Raw genomic sequence first — 24,222 nt, 5'->3', positions numbered from 1 at the left:
TACTATAACCTGTTTCAATGGCTTCTCCATAACTATTGGTTAATTGTCATACCAAATACAGTGGTGTGAAAAAGTGTTTGCCCCCTTCCTCATTTCCTGTTCCTTTGCATGTTTGTCACACTTAAGTGTTTCGGAACATCAAACCAATTTAAACAATAGTCAAGGACAACACAAGTAAACACAAAATGCAATTTGTAAATGAAGGTGTTTATTATTAAAGGTGAAAAAAAATCCAAACCATCGTGGCCCTGTGTGAAAAAGTGATTGCCCCCTAAACCTAATAACTGGTTGGGCCACCCTTAGCAGCAACAACTGCAACCAAGCGTTTGCGATAACGTGCAATGAGGCTTTTACAGCGTCCTGGAGGAATTTTGGCCCACTCATCTTTGCAGAATTGTCCTAATTCAGTTACATTAGAGGGTTTTCGAGCATGAACGGCCTTTTTAAGGTCATACCACAACATCTCAATAGGATTCAGGTCAGGACTTTGGCTAGGCCACTCCAAAGTCTTCATTTTGTTTTTCTTCAGCCATTCGGTGGTGGACTTGCTGGTGTGTTTAGGATCATTGTCCTGCTGCAGAACCCAAGTTCGTTTCAGCTTGAGTACATGAACAGATGGTCGGACATTCTCCTTCAGGATCTCTTGGTAGACAGCAGAATTCATAGTTCCTTTTATCACGGCAAGTCTTCCAGGTCCTGAAGCAGCAAAACAGCCCCAGACCATCACACTACCACCACCATATTTTACTGTTGGTATAATGTTCTTTTTATGAAATGCAGTGTTCCTTCTACGCCAGATATACTTGGACACACACCTTCCAAAGAGTTCCACTTTTGTCTCATCGGTCCACAGAATGTTGTCCCAAAAGTCTTGGGGATCATCAAGATGTGTTGTGGAGAAATTGAGACGAGCTTTGATGTTCTTTTTGCTCAGCAGTGGTTTTCTCCTTGGAACTCTGCCATGCAGGCCATTTTTGCCCAGTCTTTTCCTGATGGTGGAGGCATGAACGCTGACCTTAACTGAGGCAAGTGAGGCCTGCAGTTCCTTGGACGTTGTTGTGGGGTCTTTTGTGACCTCTTGGATGAGTTGTCGCTGCGCTCTTGGGGTAATTTTGGGCGGCCGGCCACTCCTGGGAAGGTTCACCACTGTTCCATGTCTTCGCCATTTGTGGATAATGGCTCTCACTGTGGTTCGCTGGATTCCCAAAGCTTTGGAAATGGCTTTATAACCCTTTCCAGACTGATAGATCTCAATTACTTTCTTTCTCAATTGTTCCTGAATTTCTTTGGGTCTCGGCATGATGTGTAGCTTTTAAGGATCTTCTGGTGGACCTTACTGTGTCAAGCAGCTCCTATTTAAGTGATGCCTTGATTGTGAACAGGTGTGGCAATAATCAGGCCTGGGTGTGGCTAGAGAAAATGAACTCAGGTGTGGACAACCACAGTTATAGTATGTTTTAACAAGGGGGGCAATCACTTTTTCACACAGGGCCATGATGGTTTGGATTTTTTTTCACCTTTAATAATAAACACCTTCATTTACAAATTGCATTTTGTGTTTACTTGTGTTGTCCTTGACTATTGTTTAACCACTTTCCGACCGGACCATTTTGCTGGTAAATGACCAGAGGTCTTTTTACACTTTGGCACTGCGCTGCTTTAACTGGTAATTGCGCGGTCATGCAATGTTGTACCCAAACAAAATTTGCGTCCTTTTCTTCCCACAAATAGAGCTTTCTTTTGATGGTATTTGATTGCCTCTGCGATTTTTATTTTTTGCGATATAAACGTAAAAAGACCGCAAATTTTGAAAAAAAATGATATTTTCTACTTTTTGTTATTAGAAAAATCCAATAAACTAAATTTTAGTCATACATTTAGGCCAAAATGTATTCAGCCACATGTCTTTGGTAAAAAAAAAAGTCAATAATTGTATATTTATTGGTTTGCGCAAAAGTTGTCACATCTACAAACTAAGGTACGTTTTCTGGAATTTACGCAGCTTTTAGTTTACGACTGCCTATCTCATTTCTTGAGGTGCTAAATTGGCAGGGCAGTACAAAACCCCCCCAAATGACCCCATTTTGGAAAGTAGACCCCCTAAGGAAATTGATAAGAGGCATGTTGAGCCCATTGAATATTTTATTTTTTTGCCTCAAGCGATTGAATAATGACAAAAATAATTGAATTCAAGCGATTGAATAATGACAACTTTTTACACAAAGTTGTCACTAAATGATATATTGATCACACATGCTATGGGCATATGTGAAATGACACCCCAAAATAAATTCTGCTGCTTCTCCTGAGTACGGGGATACCACATATGTGGGACTTTTTGGGAGCCTAGCCGCGTACGGGGCCCCGAAAACCAAGCACCGCCTTCAGGCTTTCTAAGGGCGTAAATTTTTGAGTTCACTTCTCACTACCTATTACAGTTTTGAAGGCCATAAAATGCCAAGATGGCACAAAACCCCCACAAATGACCCCATTTTAGAAAGTAGACACCTCAAGCTATTTGCTGAGAGGCATGTTGAGTTCATGGAATATTTTATATTTTGCCACAAGTTGCGGGAAAATTACAAACTTTTTTTTTTTTTTTTCACAAAGTTGTCACTAAATGATATATTGCTCATGCATGCCATGGGCATATGTGAAATGACACCCCAAAATAAATTCTGCTGCTTCTCCTGAGTACGGGGATACCACATATGTGGGACTTTTTGGAAGCCTAGCCGCGTACGGGGCCCCGAAAACCAAGCACCGCCTTCAGGCTTTCTAAGGGCGTAAATTTTTGAGTTCACTTCTCACTACCTATTACAGTTTTGAAGGCCATAAAATACCAAGATGGCACAAAACCCCCACAAATGACCCCATTTTAGAAAGTAGACACCCCAAGCTATTTGCTGAGAGGCATGTTGAGTCCATGGAATATTTTATATTTTGCCACAAGTTGCGGGAAAATTACAAACTTTTTTTTTTTTTTTTTTTTCACAAAGTTGTCACTAAATGATATATTGCTCACGCATGCCATGGGCATATGTGAAATAACACCCCAAAATAAATTCTGCTGCTTCTCCTGAGTACGGGGATACCACATATGTGGGACTTTTTGGGAGCCTAGTCGCGTACGGGGCCCCGAAAACCAAGCACCGCCTTCAGGCTTTCTAAGTGCGTTACAGTTTTGAAGGCCATAAAATGCCAAGATGGCACAAACCCCCCCCAAATGACCCCATTTTGGAAAGTAGACACCCCTAAATTTAGGGGTACACTAGTGAGACTAGGTAATAAATGGCGGGTGCCCTGAAACTATAAAAAAATAACTAACCAACCAGCGTCACCTGTAACAGTTATATGGTGATCACTGGTGAAAGGGTTAACTAGGGGGCAATCAGGGGGCTTTATGCGGTAGTATATGGGGGTCCCTGGCGCTATAAAAAGCTGCGGCGAACCTAAATACCTACCTGCCTAACTAACGTCACCTGTGACACTAATACAGAGATCAGAAAAACGATCGCTTATTAGGCTGGGTTCACACTGGAGCGATGCGGGAACGCCACGAATGCGCGGCGGGTTCCCGCATCGCATGCCTCCCGGCGGCAGTTCACACTGCCCTATGCGAACTGCTGGGAGTGTCAGTGAAATGTTAATGACACCCCCAGATCAGTTCGCATATCGCAGTGCGATCTGCAAACTTGGATCGCATGGTGTGAACACCCATGCGATCCGATTCTGCTGCGGACCAAAAAAAGGGTCCCGTGCGAGTTTGCGGCGGGTGCGGCGGGTGCGGCGGGTGCGACACGAATTCAGCCATACTATCTGTATAGCTGAACTCGAATCGCACAGAGATCGGATGTGATTTGCACTGCAGTGCGGTGCGAATCACATCCGTTCTCATAAACCGCTGCAATGTGAACCCAGCCTTAGTGACACTGGCGACGGGGGGGTGATCACGGGGTTAAACCTTTATTGTGGGGGTTAGGGGGTACCTTAGAACTAAAGGGGGCTAACCCTAACTGCCCTAACAGTTATTAGTCACAAATGACACCCGCCGGGTGATCAGGGGGTTAAACCTTTATTAGGTAATAAATGGCGGGTGCCCTGAAACTATAAAAAAATAACTAACCAACCAGCATCACCTGTAACAGTTATATGGTGATCACTGGTGAAAGGGTTAACTAGGGGGCAATCAGGGGGCTTTATGCGGTAGTATATGGGGGTCCCTGGCGCTATAAAAAGCTGCGGCGAACCTAAATACCTACCTGCCTAACTAGCGTCACCTGTGACACTAATACGGCGATCAGAAAAATGATCGCTTATTAGGCTGGGTTCACACTGGAGCGATGCGGAAACGCCACGAATCCGCGGCGGGTTCCCGCATCGCATGCCTCCCGGCGGCAGTTCACACTGCCCTATGCGAACTGCTGGGAGTGTGAACACCCATGCGATCCGATTCTGCTGCGGGCCAAAAAAAGGGTCCCGTGCGAATTTGCGGCGGGTGCGGCGGGTGTGGCGGGTGCAGCGAATGGCTGAACTCGAATCGCACAGAGATCGGATGTGATTTGCACTGCAGTGCGGTGCGAATCACATTCGTTCTCATAAACCGCTGCAATGTGAACCCAGCCTTAGTGACACTGGCGACGGGGGGTGATCACGGGGTTAAACCTTTATTGGGGGGGTTAGGGGGGTACATTAGAACTAAAGGGGGCTAACCCTAACTGCCCTAACAGTTATTACAGTCACAAATGACACCAATGCAAAAAAAAAAAAAAATGACATTGGTGTCAGTGTGACTGGGGGGCAGGGGTAATTGGGGGGGTGATCGGGGGGTAAAGGGGGGGTGTGAGTGTGCCTGGCATGTTCTACTGTGTGTGTAGAGTGTTGGTGCAACTCACCGATCCGCTCTCCTCCGTGTCGGAACGAAAAATACTGACACGGAGGAGAGAATACATCACTTCCTCTCCTGTGTTTACATTACAGGAGAGGAAGTGATGTCACGGGGGATTTCTATTCGTCGGGAGCAATCGCGAGGGGGTGGCCATAAATGAATGGCCGCACCCTCGTCCCGGATCGCTCCCGGACAAAAACCGACCGCCGCAGGCACCGGGCGGGGGCCCGATCGGGCCCCCGACCCGCGGGAAGGCAGGGACGTACATGTACGCCAATATGCCTGCCCGTGCCATGCTGTCGACGTACATCGTCGTGCGGCGGTCGGCAACTGGTTAAATTGGTTTGATGTTCTGAAACACTTAAGTGTGACAAACATGCAAAGGAACAGGAAATGAGGAAGGGGGCAAACACTTTTTCACACCACTGTATGTTGTATATGTGGCCACTTGCACCGCATTTAATATCCAATATATAGGAGGAGCTACCAGACGACTGAGCGACAGAATAACAGACCACCTGTTGGACATCAGAACAAAAAAGAATATGAATCTAGCCAGACACTTTAATCTATTCCATCAATGGAACACACAAACTCTTAGCCCCTGTACACACGGTCGGACATTCCGACAACCAAATCCGTTGGATTTTGTCTGACGGATTTTGTCCGAAACTGTTGCATACACACAGTCGGACAAAGTTGTCAGAAAATCCGATCGTTCAGAACGTGATGACGTTATTTCGTTAGGACGGGACTACGTTCAGGCTAGCAGCCTATAGCTTTGGTCTAGGAATTTGATCTGAGCATGCGTGGCACTTTGTCTGATCGGAATTCTCTACACATGATCGGACAAAGTCCGATCGGATCATGTTGTCGGAAAATTTTATAGCCAAGTTGGAAAACTTGGTCTGTCGGATACTCCGACGGAAACAGTCCGATAGAGCCCACACAGGGTCGGATTATCCGACAACACGGTCCTATAGGACATTGTCCATCGGAATATCCGACCGTGTGTACAAGGGCTTAAAGTCCAAATAATCGAAAGAATAAACTAGGCTAATATCTGGTCCGAGGTGAGATCGTTTCTCCCTTCTCTGTAGAAGGGTGGTCTACTGGATCTTCAGAATGGATACTAGAATTCCTAAGGGTCTTAATTATGAGTGGGACATCATGCATTACTATGAATAATTAGTATTTAGGCACACTCTCAATTTTCACCCTTATTTCATAGTTCTTTTTGTTTTCATAACATAAAGCAGACACACTTTCATTTGCTTTGTTCATAGTTATAATCATAATAATATTGTGATTGCACTTCTGAATAGGGATGGGCTGGGTGTTCGACTTGAACGCATGTTCGACTCCAACATCGGCTGTTCGCCCGTTCGACAAAGCCAGAACTTTGTGGGCCGTTAGCACCATATTCGTGTGGCCCGAACGGCCCACAATGCACTGCGCCATTGCAGTGCATTGCAGTGACCCACATGCTTGGCCAATCACAGCGCCGGCAGCGAGGAGAGCCATAACTGGCCACAGGCAATTTTAGCTCAATTATAGCTCAGGGGGTTTAGTACATGCCCCACACTATATAAGGCCGCCTACGAGGTGGTCTTGTGTAGTGTGTTGCGGTGTTCATAGAGTGAAGGATAGGCAGGGACAGTGTCTAAATTTCTTGTGATTGAACCTAGCGCAGTTACAGTGGGTGTATTGTGCCTCCTGCACAGTATACACCTGAAGCTACCCCCAATTGCTGTAGTTGTTCTGTTGCTATACCACAGGCAGTTACAGTGGGTTTATTGTGCCCCCTGCACAGTATACACCTGAAGCCACCCCCAATTTCTGTAGTTGTTCTGTTGCTATACCACAGGCATTTACAGTGGGTGTATTGTGCCCCGTGCACAATATACACCTGAAGCTACCCCCAATTGCTGTAGTTGTTCTGTTGCTATACCACAGGCAGTTACAGTGGGTTTATTGTGCCCCCTGCACAGTATACACCTGAAGCTACCCCAAATTGCTGTAGTTGTTCTGTTGCTATACCACAGGCATTTACAGTGGGTGTATTGTGCCCCCTGCACAGTATACACCTGAAGCTACCCCCAATTGCTGTAGTTGTTCTGTTCCTATACCACAGGCAGTTACAGTGGGTTTATTGTGCCCCCTGCACAGTATACACCTGAAGCTACCCCCAATTGCTGTAGTTGTTCTGTTGCTATACCACAGGCATTTACAGTGGGTGTATTGTGCCCTCTGCACAGTATACACCTGAAGCTACCCCCAATTGCTGTAGTTGTTCTGTTGCTATACCACAGGCAGTTACAGTGGGTGTATTGTGCCCCCTGCACAGTATACCCCTGAAGCTACCCCCAATCGCTGTAGTTGTTCTGTTGCTATACCACAGGCAGTTACAGTGGGTGTATTGTGCCCCCTGCACAGTATACACCTGAAGCTACTCCCAATTTCTGGTGTTCTCATCTCCCTGCAGGCCATTAGTATTTCTGTAAGGCCAACAAGGAGAGGCAGACAGTCACGAGGCAATTAAAGAGGGCAAGCAGGCTCTGTGTCTAGAGGCAACAGTGCTGGTCATGGACGCGGTGCATCATCATCAACACGTGGACATGGGACACGCTTGTCCTTATTTTCGGCAGCTGGACGCGCAACAGCTCTTCAGCGCAACATGCCGAAGACTTGGTAGAGTGGATGACCAAGCCCTCCTCATCCTCCTCATCCTCTCTCACCCAGGCTCAGGGTACTGGCAAAGCAGCTGCCAACACGTCCTCTTCCCTCATCTCAATGGCATCAGTCACTCCTTCCCTAGACCCATGTCCTCCTGAGGAGTCCCCGAACTGTTTTACCACAGTGTTGGGTACATGCTCCAGGAGGATGCCCAGCGTTTTGAAGACTCTGATGTTGATACCCAGCTAGAGGAAGGCAGTAGCGTGAGCCCAGAGAGAGGGGATGCTCAAGAAGGACAGCAATCTGGCAGTCATGTTCCACCAGCTGCAGCATACTGCCAGGTTTGAAGAGGGAGGGGATGATGAGGTCACTGACTCCATGTGGGTGCCTGATAGGAGAGAGGAGGAGGTGGCACATCTCCAACGAGGCAGGATGCCCTCCAGGGGCCAGCTTAGGGGCAGCACACCAACTGAATCACACCTCAGAGCTCCGCCTGTGCAGGGCACTGCCTCTGCGCATTATTCCAAAAATTCTTTGGTGTGGGCTTTTTTTGAGACGAGTGCATCAGATCGTACTGCTGCTATTTGCAACAAATGTCTCAAGCGTATCTTATGTGGCCAAAACATCAGCTGCTTGGGCACCACATACTTGACCAGACATATGTTGACCTGCCATGCAGCTCGTTGGCAAGCGTACCTTAAAGACCCGCACCAAAGAACAAAGCGGACCTCTCCTTGCTCCTCATCAGCTGGGATCTCCAACCCCACTAGACCTTCAGCCCTCTCTGAAACCTGCACTGAGGGGAATGGAGGTGTAGAATTAGGTGTGTCACAGCCAAGTACTTCCGGGCACTCTGCTAGCAGTACACCTACGTCCGATTATAGCAGGCAAATTTCCCTGCCCCAACTGCTGGACCGTCAAAATAAGTTCACTCCCAGCCATCCACATGCCCAGTGGTTGAATGCTAGCTTGGCTAAATTGTTAGCACTTCAACTGCTGCCTTTTCATTTGGTAGACTCGGCCCCCTTCCGTGAGTTTGTGCAATGTGCGGTTCCTCAGTGGCAGGTTCCCAAATGCAACTTTTTCTCACAGAAGGCAATTCCAGCTCTCTAACGGCATGTGGAAGGCAATGTCCTTGCCTCGCTGGACACGGCGGTCAGCGGTAAGGTGCATATTACCGCTGACTCATGGTCCAGCAGGCATGGACAGGGACGTTACCTATCTTACACTGCACATTGGTTGACTCTTCTGGCAGCTGGTAGGATGCAGCACAAGGTGCACCAAGAGTCACTTTGAGGGCTTACAGTGTTAACTTGTGGCAACACCAACACCTTAGGGCCACATTTCTGCAGAGCATATAGGGCAGGCCCCTACTTTCAAACATCCAAGTTACAAACGTCTCCTACTTGCAAACGGAAGGAGACAGCAGGAAGTGAGATGAAAAAAGACAGACGGCAAAACAAATTATACAGGGGTGATAACCCTTCCCTATGTTTTCCAAAAAGCTTAATAATTGATTTTTTGACTGGAGCTACACTTTAAAAATGTACCAGTTCAAAATTACAAACAGATTCTACTTAATACAACAAACCTACACAGTCTCTGTCTTTTTTGCACCGCCTGTATACTGCTGTTCTGAGTATATAGGGCCTGGGGGCCACACGTCTTTACTTTTTTTATTTTGGTTCCCCTTAATATCCGTACAAGACCCAAAGGGGCTGGTAATGGGCAGGGGGGCTACCCATGCCTTTTTTCTCAATGATTTTCATCCATATTGCCGGAACCAGACATGACATTAAAGCCGCAAGCAGTTTTAAATGACTTTTTTTTCCGTTAAATGTAATTTTGTGCAGGGACTGTTCTAAACACGGGAAACACATGCCACTTCACCGGCATACTATAGACACCCCCCAGGCACGATATTTAAAGGAATATTTCACTTTTTCTTCCCTTTAAGCGTCATTAAAATCACTGCTCCCGAAAAAACTTCAGTTTTTAAAAAAAAAAAATTGCATTGATCCATGTCCCCTGGGGCAGGACCCAGGTCCCCAAACCTAAATTTTTAGAACAATAACTTGCATATTAGCCATTAAAATTAGCACTTTTGATTTCGAACGTTCGAGTCCCATTCTTCAATGGGGTTCTAAAGTTCGAACTAATTTTCAGTCCGTTCGCAGGTTCTGGTGCGATTCGAATCAGAGGGGGGGGGGGGGGTGTTCGGCTCATTCTTAATACTGAATATTATCTGAGTGTCATTTAGAACCATAGAGACTTTTGTATATCTATATAGTGATTTTAAAAACTTTTTTCCATTCATTCCCTAGACACACATATAACATATAACATTTTTTTAAACATTTTCTATGTACATATATATATATATATATTAGCCAACATACAAATAAAAGTTTTTGTTTTTATCAGATTTAGGCGGGAGTATAGGCGTTCTGGCTTTCTTTTGCAACATTAGGGTCTGATGCACCTTCACATGCATTTATATATAATTTTACCACAAAGGGCTTTGCTCATCTGGTCTTCATTGATTTCACTTTATTTTTTATTGTTGTTATTATTTTTATTTTCATTTTTTTTAAAATTTAATGTTTCTTTTTTTTTTCTCATTCACTTTATTTACTCCCAGTTAAACAACAAGAACCAGTGTTTTGCACATACCTGCCAGGCCTTTTGATAAATAAGTGATTTCCAATGATGTTTAAATACTCCCCCCATGCATGGGATCTCCATCCCCATGATTAAGCTCCGAGCGGTGGAGCGAAACGCATTGGGAGTGTGACCTGGTTGGAGTCCAGGCTGAGGTCATCACTCTCATCAACATCGTAGCATTACATTGATGTGCGGCATTAGGGATCACATCCTTCTTTCTTGAGTTATAGCTAAGAGCCAGAAGGGATCTGTCCCTTGCCAGCACTTAATGCAGCAGAGGCAAAGATGTCTACACACATACCCCATATTGGCGAACCTGAGTGGCACACAAAGCAACTACCAGGGGTCACAGTGCCTGAAGAGGTGGTGGTGGGATCATTAGCCAATGGAAGGTAGCTGGACACTGAAACTTTTCTACACACCAAAGGGGCCCATGGTCCCAGCCTGTAAAGGGCTATTACTGGATCTGGCTGAGCACCTTGTCAGATCCCCCCCAAACAGTGTTCCAGCTGGGCCTGAGTTTTCAGTGGTGTGAAAAAGTGTTTTCCCCCTTCCTCATTTCCTGTTCCTTTGCATGTTTGTCACACTTAAGTGCTTCGGAACATCAAACCAATTTAAACAATAGTCAAGGACAACACAAGTAAACACAAAATGCAATTTGTAAATGAAGGTGTTTATTATTAAAGGTGAAAAAAAATCCAAACCATCATGGCCCTGTGTGAAAAAGTGATTGCCCCCTAAACCTAATAACTGGTTGGGCCACCCTTAGCAGCAACAACTGCAACCAAGCGTTTGCGATAACGTGCAATGAGGCTTTTACAGCGTCCTGGAGGAATTTTGGCCCACTCATCTTTGCAGAATTGTCCTAATTCAGTTACATTAGAGGGTTTTCGAGCATGAACGGCCTTTTTAAGGTCATACCACAACATCTCAATAGGATTCAGGTCAGGACTTTGGCTAGGCCACTCCAAAGTCTTCATTTTGTTTTTCTTCAGCCATTCGGTGGTGGACTTGCTGGTGTGTTTAGGATCATTGTCCTGCTGCAGAACCCAAGTTCGTTTCAGCTTGAGTACACGAACAGATGGTCGGACATTCTCCTTCAGGATCTCTTGGTAGACAGCAGAATTCATAGTTCCTTTTATCACGGCAAGTCTTCCAGGTCCCGAAGCAGCAAAACAGCCCCAGACCATCACACTACCACCACCATATTTTACTGTTGGTATAATGTTCTTTTTATGAAATGCAGTGTTCCTTCTACGCCAGATATACTTGGACACACACCTTCCAAAGAGTTCCACTTTTGTCTCATCGGGCCACAGAATGTTGTCCCAAAAGTCTTGGGGATCATCAAGATGTGTTGTGGAGAAATTAAGACGAGCTTTGATGTTCTTTTTGCTCAGCAGTGGTTTTCTCCTTGGAACTCTGCCATGCAGGCCATTTTTGCCCAGTCTTTTCCTGATGGTGGAGGCATGAACGCTGACCTTAACTGAGGCAAGTGAGGCCTGCAGTTCCTTGGACGTTGTTGTGGGGTCTTTTGTGACCTCTTGGATGAGTCTTCGCTGCGCTCTTGGGGTAATTTTGGGCGGCCGGCCACTCCTGGGAAGGTTCACCACTGTTCCATGTCTTCGCCATTTGTAGATAATGGCTCTCACTGTGGTTCGCTGGATTCCCAAAGCTTTGGAAATGGCTTTATAACCCTTTCCAGACTGATAGATCTCAATTACTTTCTTTCTCAATTGTTCCTGAATTTCTTTGGGTCTCGGCATGATGTGTAGCTTTTAAGGATCTTCTGGTGGACCTTACTGTGTCAAGCAGCTCCTATTTATATGATGCCTTGATTGTGAACAGGTGTGGCAATAATCAGGCCTGGGTGTGGCTAGAGAAATTGAACTCAGGTGTGGACAACCACAGTTATAGTATGTTTTAACAAGGGGGGCAATCACTTTCACACAGGGCCATGATGGTTTGGATTTTTTTTCACCTTTAATAATAAACACCTTCATTTATAAATTGCATTTTGTGTTTACTTGTGTTGTCCTTGACTATTGTTTAAATTGGTTTGATGTTCCGAAACACTTAAGTGTGACAAACATGAACAGGAAATGAGGAAGGGGGCAAACACTTTTTCAGACCACTGTAAGTCCGTCAGACAATTCCGACAGACAGTCCGTCCAACTTTTGAATGAACGGACTTGACCACACACGATGAACAGACAGTCCGCTGAAAACTTGCGCGATGACGTGTACAGCACGTACGACGGGACTAGAAATACGACGTCCAATACACTGCAATGCAACCTTCCGCCGTGTAAATCCTTTCTGAGCATGCGCCATACTTAGTCCGTCCAACTTGCCTACTCACGAGCGGACTGTCCGCTGAAACCAAGTTTGGACGGACAAAATTACGGAAATTCCGAAAGACTTGGTTCGCCAGACTGTCCGCTGAAAAAGTCCGCTGAAGCCCACCCACGAGCGGACTGTCCGCTGAAACACGTTTCAGCGGACTAAGTTGGACGGACATTCCTCTCGTGTGTACGCGGCCTTAGGGGCCTGGGCCAAGCCCTGGGTGCGGATGTTGTGACAGATCAGGAGACGTCTCACAAGCCATGTGCTTTCCCTCCAGTCCCATCCACATACAGTTTTTTTTAGTTCTCTTGCAAAGAAATGGTAGTGAAGATAAACTTATATGAAGGCTGCAGCAGGTATGCAATTAGCAAGATACCAGCTAGAGAGATCACAATAATCTAGCAAACAGGAGGAGACATGTCTTAAATCAGGAAGTTCATGGGAGGAGAAAATAGTTTAAGGTTCACCAGAAACAAGATACAAGCCTAGATTGTCCAAGGGATTCGATTGTTGTCCTAAACGTTACATACGTTGTCAGGTCATTCATCCCTACTGATCACCCTACAGATACAAACATTGTCAGGTCATTCATCCCTACTGATCACCCTACAGATACATACATTTTCAGGTCATTCATCCCTACTGATCATCCTACAGATACATACATTGTCAGGTCATTCATCCCTACTGATCACCCTACAGATACATACATTGTCAGGTCATTCATCCCTACTGATCACCCTACAGATACATACATTTTCAGGTCATTCATCCCTACTGATCATCCTACAGATACATACATTGTCAGGTCATTCATCCCTACTGATCATCCTACAGATACATACATTGTCAGGTCATTCATCCTACAGATACATACATTGTCAGGTCATTCATCCCTACTGATCACCCTACAGATACATACATTGTCAGGTCATTCATCCCTACTGATCACCTTACAGATACATAGATTGTCAGGTCATTCATCCCTACTGATCACCCTACACAGGCATGTACTGGCCATCGGGACTATCGGGAGCTTCCCGGTGGGCCGATGGCTCAGTGGGCCACTCTGATGTAAGCAGGCTGGTGATGGGACACTCTGATGTAAGGGGGCTGCTGATGGGACACTCTGATATAAGGGGGCTGCTGATGGGCCACTCTGATGTAAGGGGGCTGGTGATGGGACACTCTGATGTAAGGGGGCTGCTGATGGGACACTCTGATGTAAGGGGGCTGGTGATGGGACACTCTGATGTATGGGGGCTGGTGATGGGACACTCTGATGTAAGGGGGCTGGTGATGGGACACTCTGATGTAAGGGGGCTGGTGATGGGACACTCTGATGTAAGGGGGCTGGTGATGGGACACTGATGTATGGGGGCTGGTGATGGGACACTCTGATGTAAGGGGGCTGGTGATGGGACACTCTGATGTAAGGGGGCTGCTGATGGGACACTCTGATGTGAGGGGGTTGCTGATGGGACACTCTGATGTAAGGGGGCTGCTGATGGGACACTCTGATGTAAAGGGGCTGCTCATGGGACACTCTGATGTAAGGGGGCTGGTGATGGGACACTCTGATGTAAGGGGGCTGGTGATGGGACACTCTGATGTAAGGGGACTTGTGATGGGGACACTCTGATGTAAGGGGGCTGGTGATGGGACACTCTGATGTAAAGGGGCTGGTGATGGGACACTCTAATGTAAGGGGGCTGGTGATGGGACACTCTGATGTAAGGGGGTGCTGATGGGACACTCTGATGTAAGGGGGTGCTGATGGGACACTCTGATGTAAGGGGGCTGGTGATGGGACACTCTGATGTAAGGGGGTGCTGATGGGACACTCTGATGTAAGGGGGTGCTGATGGGACACTCTGATGTAAGGGGGTTGCTGATGGGACACTCTGATGTAAGGGGGCTGCTGATGGGACACTCTGATGTAAAGGGGCTGCTCATGGGACACTCTGATGTAAGGGGGCTGGTGATGGGGACACTCTGATGTAAGGGGGCTGGTGATGGGACACTCTGATGTAAGGGGGCTGGTGGTGGGACACTCTGATGTAAGGGGACTTGTGATGGGGACACTCTGATGTAAGGGGGCTGGTGATGGGACACTCTGATGTAAAGGGGCTGGTGATGGGACACTCTGATGTAAGGGGGCTGGTGATGGGACACTCTGATGTAAGGGGGTGCTGATGGGACACTCTGATGTAAGGGGGTGCTGATGGGACACTCTGATGTAAGGGGGCTGCTGATGGGACACTCTGTTGTAAGGGGGCTGGTGATGGGACACTCTGATGTAAGGGGGTGCTGATGGGACACTCAAAATGTAAGTGGGCCGGTCTGGATGAAGTCCAGGGCCAAATTTCTGTCCCAATCCAGCCCTGACCCTACAGATACATATATTATGTGCTAAGGGAAAATAAATTGTCTTTTCCACATTGTTCCCAAATCTCTCAGATGTAATTCATTCTTCTAATCACTTTACAGGTCTGTGTAAGAAGCCGGGGGACTCAGTGATGAAGATGGATCCAGAGAAGACATATTATGATATTGGAGAGACAGTGACAGTAAAATGTCCGGATGGATATCGCCCTTCCCATCCCTCTGTACAATGTGTGAATACAACTGTGTTCTCCATCGATTGGAATGATCGTCCACAATGTATAGGTGAGTAGTAAACTTCAATATACAGACTGCAGGAACCCAGATCAACCAATCAGCAGTCACCTCTCTTTGGTCTGACTCATCTAAACTGATGTACATGAAACCTGATTGGTGCATTGCACTCTACACATCATTACTGTCTGTACGGCCTTCTTACATAAATAAGCCTTTATATTAGACACAGGGTTATGTATGTACTATACAGGACATGGGAATTCTGTATTCTGTCCATCTAAATCTACATCTACATCTACAATCTGTATCATTGTAATCAGATCCAATATAACCAAAAACCATGAGAGCGATCTGATTATACAGCACAGTTATTATTAATACAATCTACAATCTTCCTATGGAGACGTCCCTGACTTCTCTTTAAAGTGTCAATAACTGCTTGATGAAAGCAAACAAAAACATGTGTTGCTGCTAAAAAAAAAAAAGTTTTTTTTAAATATAATTGAATACATTGAATAAAATGCAATGAATCTGATCGGGGGGCTTCTGCTGTATGTAAGCCAAGATAATCCCACAAGAAAAAAATCCATTCCTCAGTGCATGCTTGTCACCGAGACTGGCCCGAAAAATTGTACTGTTCTGTAACACTGTGTACAGCTTTAATACATCCCCAAACCTGTAGTTTAAAGGATTTGTGTATATTAAATGTTGCCCTCGAAGCCACATGAAAAGGGCCCTGTCCGTATGGTTTCTGAAAATAAAATCTGGCTTTTGTTCATACCCCCCCATGGCTGTGCCTGACCTCCCATGTCGGTTTTCTTTGACAATAGGGATGAGCTTTACGTTCGGGTCGAACATGAGTTATACTCAAACATTGGCTGTTCGCCCGTTTGCCGAATAGCGAACAACTTGGGGTGTTCGCGGCAAATTTGAAAGCCGCGGGAACACCCTTTAAAAGTCTATGGGAGAAATCAAAAGTGCTAATTTTAAAGGCTTATATGCAAGGTATTGTCATAAAAACTGATGTTTTTTTCGGGAGCAGTGATTTTAATGATGCTTAAAGTGAAACAATAAAAGTGAAATATTCCTTTAACCACTTACAGACCGGACCATTTTGCTGGTCAAAGACCAGACCACTTTTTGCGATTCGGCACTGCGTCGCTTTAACTGACGATTGCGTGGTCGTGCGACGTGGCTCCCAAACAAAATCGACTTCCTTTTTTCCCACAAATAGAGCTTTCTTTTGGTGGTATTTGGTCACCCCTGCGGTTTTTATTTTTTGCGCTATAAACAAAAATAGAGCGAAAATTTTGAAAAAAAAACAAATTTTTTTTTACTTTTTGTTATAATAAATATCCCCCAAAAATATATAAAAAAACATTTTTTTCCCGCAGTTTAGGCCGATACGTATTCTTCTACATATTTTTGGTAAAAAAAATCGCAATAAGCGATTATTGATTGGTTTGCGCAAAAGTTATAGCGTTTACAAAATAGGGATAGTTTTATAGCATTTTTATTAATAATTTTTTATTATTTTTTTTTTTACTAGTAATGGCGGTGATCAGCAATTTTTATTGTGACTGCGACATTGTGGGGGACCCATCGAACATTTTTGACACATTTTTGGACCATTGTCATTTATACAGTAATCACTGCTATATAAATGCAGTGATTCCTGTGTAAATGACACTGGCAGTGAAGGGGTTAACCAGTGGGTGGCAGTGAAGGGGTTAAGTGTTCCTAGGGGTGTGTTACTAACTGTGGGGGGGTTGGGCTTTCATTTAGTGAACACTGATCTCTGCTCCAATCACATGGAGCAGAGATCAGCGTCATTAGTTGCTAGGCAGAATGGAGAAATGCTGTTTATTCTGCATTTCCTCCATTCGGCCGCTCCGTGAGACGATCGCGGGGATGCCCGCGGCGATCGAGTCCGCGGGTCCCGCGACCGGACTCACGGGGGTCCCGACCAGCGCGGGAGCGCGCCGCCGGCGGCACGCTCCCGATGGCAGGGCGGCATTGAATATTGGACGTACATGTACGCCAATATGCCTGCCCGTGCCATTCTGTCAACGTACATCGTCGTGCGCTGGTCGGGAAGTGGTTAAATTTCATACCTGGGGGGTGTCTATAGTATGCCTGTGAAGGGGCGCATGTTTGCCGTGTTTAGCACTGTCCGAGAGCAAAATTAAATCTCTAAAGGAAAATAAGTAATTTAAAAGTACTAGCGGCGGCTATAGTGATAGTGAATTGTCGGGTGCCAGTAATAAAGATAAAAGTCATTGAAAAACACGGCATGGGATTCCCCCACTCCATATTAAGGGGAACCCTAAAACAAAATTTTAAAAAAATTGCGTAGGGGTCCCCTCAAATTCCCTACCAGGCCCTTCAGGTCTGGTATGGATATTAACCACTTGTGCGACGTGGCTCCCAAACAAAATTGGCGTCCTTTTTTCCCTCACAAATAGAGCTTTCTTTTGGTGGTATTTGATCACCTCTGCGGTTTTTATTTTTTGCGCTATAAACAAAAATAGAGCCACAATTTTGAAAAAAAAATGCAATATTTTTTACTTTTTGTTATAATAAATATCCCCAAAAAATATATAAAAAAACATTTTTTTTCCTCAGTTTAGGCCGATACGTATTCTTCTACATATTTTTGGTAAAAAAAAAAGCGCAATAAGTGTTTATTGATTGGTTTGCGCAAAAGTTATAGTGTCTACAAAATAGGGGATAGATTTATGGCATTTTTATTAATAATTTTTTTTTTACTGTGACATTATTGTGACTGCGACATTATGGCGGACACGTCTGACAATGTTAACACATTTTTGGGACCATTGGCATTAATACAGCAATCAGTGCTATTAAAAATGCACTGCTTACTGTAAAAATGTCACTGGCAGTGAAGGGGTTAACCACTAGGGGGCAGTGTAGGGGTTAAGTGTGAGTGTGTGTTTTTTTTACTGTAGGGGGCGTGGCTTGGCGTGTGACATCACTGATCTCTTTCCCTATAACGGAACAAACGATCAGTGACAGCCTCACTAGGAAGCACGGGGAGAGGTTTGTTTACACTTACCTCTCCCTGTTCTTCAGCTCTGTGACCCGATCGCGGGATGCCGGCAGGGATCGGGTCCGCGGATCCCGCGGCCACGGTCACGGAGCTCAGGACCAGGTCGCAAGTGTTCTGCCGCCGGTGCACGCGCGACCCACAGTTGGGCTCTTAAAGGGCAACGTACCTGTAGGTGCTTGTGCCCATTCTGCCGATGTATATCGGCGTGAGGCGGTCCTTAAGTGGTTAAGGGGAGCCCCGCGCCAAAATGTAAAAAAAAATGGCTTAGGGTCCCCCCAAAAACCCATACCAATCGCTTATCTGAGCATGCAACCTGGCAGGCCACAGGAAAAGAGGGGGGACGAGAGTGCGCCCCACCCCTCCTGAACCATACCAAGCCACATGCCCTCAACATGCACTTTCTCATTCCCCCTCTTTTCCTGTGGCCTGCCGGGTTGCATGCTCGTATAAGGGTCTGGTTTGGATTTTTGGAGGGACCCCACGCCATTTTTTTTTAAAAAAATGTCACTGGGTTCCCCTTAAAATCCATACCAGACCTGAAGGGTCTGAAATGTATTTTGAGGGGGACCCCCATGCCATTTTTTAAAAAAGCATTGGCAAGGGGTTCCCCTTAAAATCCATACCAGACCTGAAGGGTCTGAAATGTATTTTGAGGGGGACCCCCATGGCATTTTTTTATTTTGGTGCTCGGTTGCCCTTAATATCAATACCAGACCTGAAGGGTCTGGTATGGAATTTGGGGGGACCCCCACTCTATTTTTTTTTACATTTTGGTTCCGGGTTCCCCTTAATATGGAATGAGGGAATACCATGCCGTTTTTTTCAATTACTTTTATCTTTATTACCGGCACCCAACAATTCACTATCACTATACGTGAGTACTTTTAAATTACTTTTTTTTCCTTTAGAAAAATGTAATTTTGCTCTCTGACTGTTCTAAACATGGGAAACATGCACCACTTTACAGGAATATTATAGACACCCCCCAGGCACAACGTTTTAAAGTAATATTTCACTTTTATTGTTTCACTTTAGGCATTATTAAAATCACTGCTCCCAAAAAAACTGCAGTTTTTAAAACTTTTTTTTGCATTGATACATGTCCCCTGGGGCAGGACCTGGGTCCCCAAACACTTTTTATGACAATAACTTGCATATAAGCCCTTAAAATTATCACTTTTGATTATTCATGTTCGTGTTCCATAGATTTTAATGGTGTTCGCACGTTCAAACAAATTTTTTGTCTGTTCGCATGTTCTGCTGCAAACCGAAAAGGGGGGTGTTCGGCTCATCCCTTTTTGACAATAGCTCTCAATCAGCCCTACAAATTACTAGGATTATGGTAAATAGCAAGATTTGCCCTTAATATACTCCATTGGGGTTCTCAGCAAAGTTTGGGTTTACCAGGTTTTCAGCATGATTTGCAAAATATTTCCCAAATTGAATCCGGGCCTCTATGATCACCATTACTCTTCATATGATAGCCCAGAGTAACTTCACTGAAATTACAGAGAGCTTAGTTAAGTTAAATTGTGACAAAGAAAACTGGAAAAGTAAGGAGAAATGCTCCATCTATATAATCTTCAATGAAAGTCAAATTATAATTTAAGTATCTTCTATGACACCTGAGAGAATACATCCCTAGTGAGATACCACCTCCAGCACACCAATCAGTTTTTCTATAATTGGATCCCACCGCCAGCATACATCTTAGCCCTTGTACACACGGTCGGAGATTCCGTCGGAATGTGTCCTATCGGACCGTTTTGTCGGATATTCCGACTGTGTGTGGTATGCATTGGACTGTTTCCGTCGGAATATACGTCGGACCAAATTTTCCAACTTGCTGGAAATATTTTCCGACAAACTGCTCCGATCGGACATACTCCGATCATGTGTAGAGAATTCCGATCGGACAAAGTGCCACGCATGCTCAGATCAAATTCCTACATCAAAGCTATTGGCTACTAGCCTGAACGTAGTCCCATCGTAACGAAATTATGTCATCACGTTCTGAAAGATCGGATTTTCCGACAACTTTGTCCGACCGTGTGTATGCAACAGTTTCGGACAAGATCCGCCGGACAAAATCCAAAGGATTTGGTTGTCGGAATCTCCGACTGCGTGTACAAGGGCTTAGTCTTTCTCCAGTGAGATCCCTCAGAACACACATTGGTCTTTCTTCAGTGAAATCCCACCTCCAGCACACACATTGGTCTTTTTTCAGTGAAATCCCACCTCCAGCACACACATTGGTCTTTTTTCAGCGAAATCCCACCTCCAGCACACACATTGGTCTTTCTCCAGTGAGTTCCCACCTCCAGCACACACATTGGTCTTTCTCCAGTGAGTTCCCACCTCCAGCACGCACATTGGTATTTCCCCAGTGAGATCCCACCTCCAGAACGCAAATTGGTATTTCCCCAGTGAGATCCCACTTCCAGAACACACATTGGTCTATTTCCAGTGAGATCCCACCTCCAGAACAAAAACTGGTATTTCCCCAGTAAGACGTCCAGCGTGCACATTGGTATTTCTCCAGTGAGATGCCACTTTCAGCATACACTGTCACGTCTGCGGTCAGGCTCGGAGGCCAGTGGCTGTAGCCAGGGCTGGACTGGGACAGAAATTTGGCCCTGGACTTCATTCAGACCGGCCCACTTTAATTTTTCAAACACGCACAAAATCAGTATGTAAACTATACACAATTGCGCAAAAAAATAAGATAAAATTATTCATCAGTTACCGTGACCAGTGCCATTAAATTATTCATCAGTTACCGTGGCCAGCGCCATTAAATTATTCATCAGTTACCGTGGCCAGTGCCATTAAATTATTCATCAGTTACCGTGGCCAGCGCCATTAAATTATTCATCAGTTATTGTGGCCAGCGCCATTAAATTATTCATCAGTTATTGTGGCCAGCGCCATTAAATTATTCATCAGTTATTGTGGCCAGTGCCATTAAATTATTCATCAGTTACCGTGGCCAGTGCCATTAAATTATTCATCAGTTATTGTGGCCAGTGCCATTAAATTATTCATCAGTTACCGTGGCCAGGGCCATTAAATTATTCATCAGTTACCGTGGCCAGCGCCATTAAATTATTCATCAGTTACCGTGGCCAGTGCCATTAAATTATTCATCAGTTACCGTGGCCAGCGCCATTAAATTATTCATCAGTTACCGTGGCCAGTGCCATTAAATTATTCATCAGTTACCGTGGCCAGCGCCATTAAATTATTCATCAGTTATTGTGGCCAGCGCCATTAAATTATTCATCAGTTATTGTGGCCAGCGCCATTAAATTATTCATCAGTTATTGTGGCCAGTGCCATTAAATTATTCATCAGTTACTGTGGCCAGTGCCATTAAATTATTCATCAGTTACCGTGGCCAGTGCCATTAAATTATTCATCAGTTACCGTGGCCAGTGCCATTAAATTATTCATCAGTTACCGTGGCCAGCGCCATTAAATTATTCATCAGTTACCGTGGCCAGTGCCATTAAATTATTCATCAGTTACCGTGGCCAGCGCCATTAAATTATTCATCAGTTACCGTGGCCAGTGCCATTAAATTATTCATCAGTTACCGTGGCCAGCGCCATTAAATTATTCATCAGTTACCGTGGCCAGTGCCATTAAATTATTCATCAGTTACCGTGACCAGCGCCATTAAATTATTCATCAGTTATTGTGGCCAGTGCCATTAAATTATTCATCAGTTACCGTGGCCAGTGCCATTAAATTATTCATCAGTTCCCGTGACCAGCGCCATTAAATTATTCATCAGTTATTGTGGCCAGCGCCATTAAATTATTCATCAGTTATTGTGGCCAGTGCCATTAAATTATTCATCAGTTACCGTGGCCAGTGCCATTAAATTATTCATCAGTTATTGTGGCCAGTGCCATTAAATTATTCATCAGTTACCGTGGCCAGCGCCATTAAATTATTCATCAGTTACCGTGGCCAGTGCCATTAATTTATTCATCAGTTACCGTGGCCAGTGCCATTAAATTATTCATCAGTTACCGTGGCCAGTGCCATTAAATTATTCATCAGTTACCGTGGCCAGCGCCATTAAATTATTCATCAGTTACCGTGGCCAGCGCCATTAAATTATTCATCAGTTACCGTGGCCAGTGCCATTAAATTATTCATCAGTTACCGTGGCCAGTGCCATTAAATTATTCATCAGTTACCGTGGCCAGTGCCACTCAATTATTCATCAGTTAACATGGCCAGTGCATTAAATTATTCATCAGTTACCGTGACCAGTGCCATTAAATTATTCATCAGTTACCATGACCAGTGCCATTAAATTAATAATTGACCAGTGGCATTAAATAATAATCAGTTACCGTGACCAGTGACATTAATATTAATTTAATGCCACTGGTCAATTATTAACTTAATGTCACTGGCCACAGTAACTGATCATCAATTACCGTGACCAGTGCCATTAAATTAATAATTGACCAGTGGCATTAAATAATAATCAGTTACCGTGACCAGTGGCATTAATATTAATTTAATGCCACTGGTCAATTATTAACTTAATGTCACTGGCCACGGTAACTGATCAATAATTTAATGACACTGGTCATGGTAATTGATGATCAGTTACTGTGGCCAGTGACATTAAATTAATAATGGACCAGTGGCATTAAATTAATATTAATGCCACTGGTCACGGTAACTGATTATTATTTAATGCCACTGGTCAATTATTAATTTAATAGCACTGGCCATGGTAACCGATGAATAATTTTATGTCACTGGTCACGGTAACTGATGAATAATAATCAGTTACTGTGACCAGTGACATTAAATTATTCATCAGTTACCACGACCAGTGGCAGTACATTTACCCCTACCCCCTCCCTCCGCCATGCTGCATATTACAGAAATCACAGACACTGACAGTAACAGTCAGACTCTCAGTTTATTATTAATCATGCTGTCATGCAGCCTGCATCCCACATAGCATATTAAGCACATTAGCTTATTATTTAGTGCTTACTTGAATTACACTGATCGACTTTTCTTTGTCGGCTGACCCTGTCTGTGCTGCTGTCTGGAGTGGACAAGGAATTTTCACGTTCCTCCTCCAGCAGCGCTGGCTCCTCTTGGTTGCAGTCGCAAGCAGCTAAGCTTGGGCAGCAGCTTACTATGCTCCGGCTCCTCCCATATCCCCGGGCCGCCTCCGCCCTCCGGCCGTGAGTTACGCAATGGCGCCGGGACAAGGAGGCAGCCTGTAATGTTAGGGGAGTAAATGGCAGCGTCACGAGGGGGTGGTGCATGTGTGCCGGGTGCAGGAGCGGAGCTGCCGCCGCCAGCCTTATTGTAACACAGGACAGACACGGAGAGTGTAGTGAAATAACACACTGTCTGACAACCGGCCCACTGAGCCAATCGGCCCACCGGGAAACTCCTGGTAGTCCCAATGGCCAGTACAGGCCTGGCTGTAGCAGTAGAGAAGTTCACGAGTAATAAGCTTGAAAAATACAAGCAGATCCCCCCCAGCAGATGATGCCGACTCACCTAAGGCACAGGGTCTAACCACTACCCAGTCTTTACCAGATCTCCTGATGGTGGAGAAGGGTTTTGCTGTGTGCTAATGCCAGGCTGCATGGATTGCTCAGTGGGAAAAGAGCAAGCGGGATCAGGTAACGGATGAAGTAGATAAGAATCAAGCAGAAGCGTAGTTGATGAACAAGCCAAAGCTCACTAACAAGTGGTAGTTGGATGGGATCAGATGGAAGTGTAGTTAATAAACAAGCCAAAGGTCGGTAACAAATGGTAGTGAAGATAAGCTTGTATGAAGGCTGCAGCAGGTATGCAATTAGCAAGATACCAGCTAGAGAGATCACAATAATCTAGCAAACAGGAAGAGACATTAGTTAAATCAGGAAGTTCATGGGAGGAGAAAATAGCTCAAGGTTGACCG

The 24,222-nt window shown here is 45.0% G+C and overlaps 1 protein-coding gene across 3 annotated transcripts in view; it reads left to right on the top strand.

Annotated features, from left to right (window-relative positions):
- LOC143995870 (uncharacterized) overlaps positions 1-24,222 on the top strand; it is a 207,934-nt gene that overhangs the window by 42,231 nt on the left and 141,481 nt on the right. For all 3 annotated transcript variants that reach the window (XM_077490596.1, XM_077490595.1, XM_077490594.1), the window contains exon 5: positions 15,065-15,244. In XM_077490596.1, the coding sequence (XP_077346722.1) occupies positions 15,065-15,244 (180 nt within the window). The remainder of the gene's footprint in view (positions 1-15,064; positions 15,245-24,222) is intronic.

The sequence above is a fragment of the Lithobates pipiens genome, unplaced genomic scaffold (assembly GCF_037356315.1).
Source record: "Lithobates pipiens isolate NorthernLeopardFrog02 unplaced genomic scaffold, aLitPip1_a1.2 Scaffold_19, whole genome shotgun sequence".
NCBI classification, from domain to species: domain Eukaryota; kingdom Metazoa; phylum Chordata; class Amphibia; order Anura; family Ranidae; genus Lithobates; species Lithobates pipiens.
This window is presented reverse-complemented; position numbering and strand designations above follow the sequence as displayed.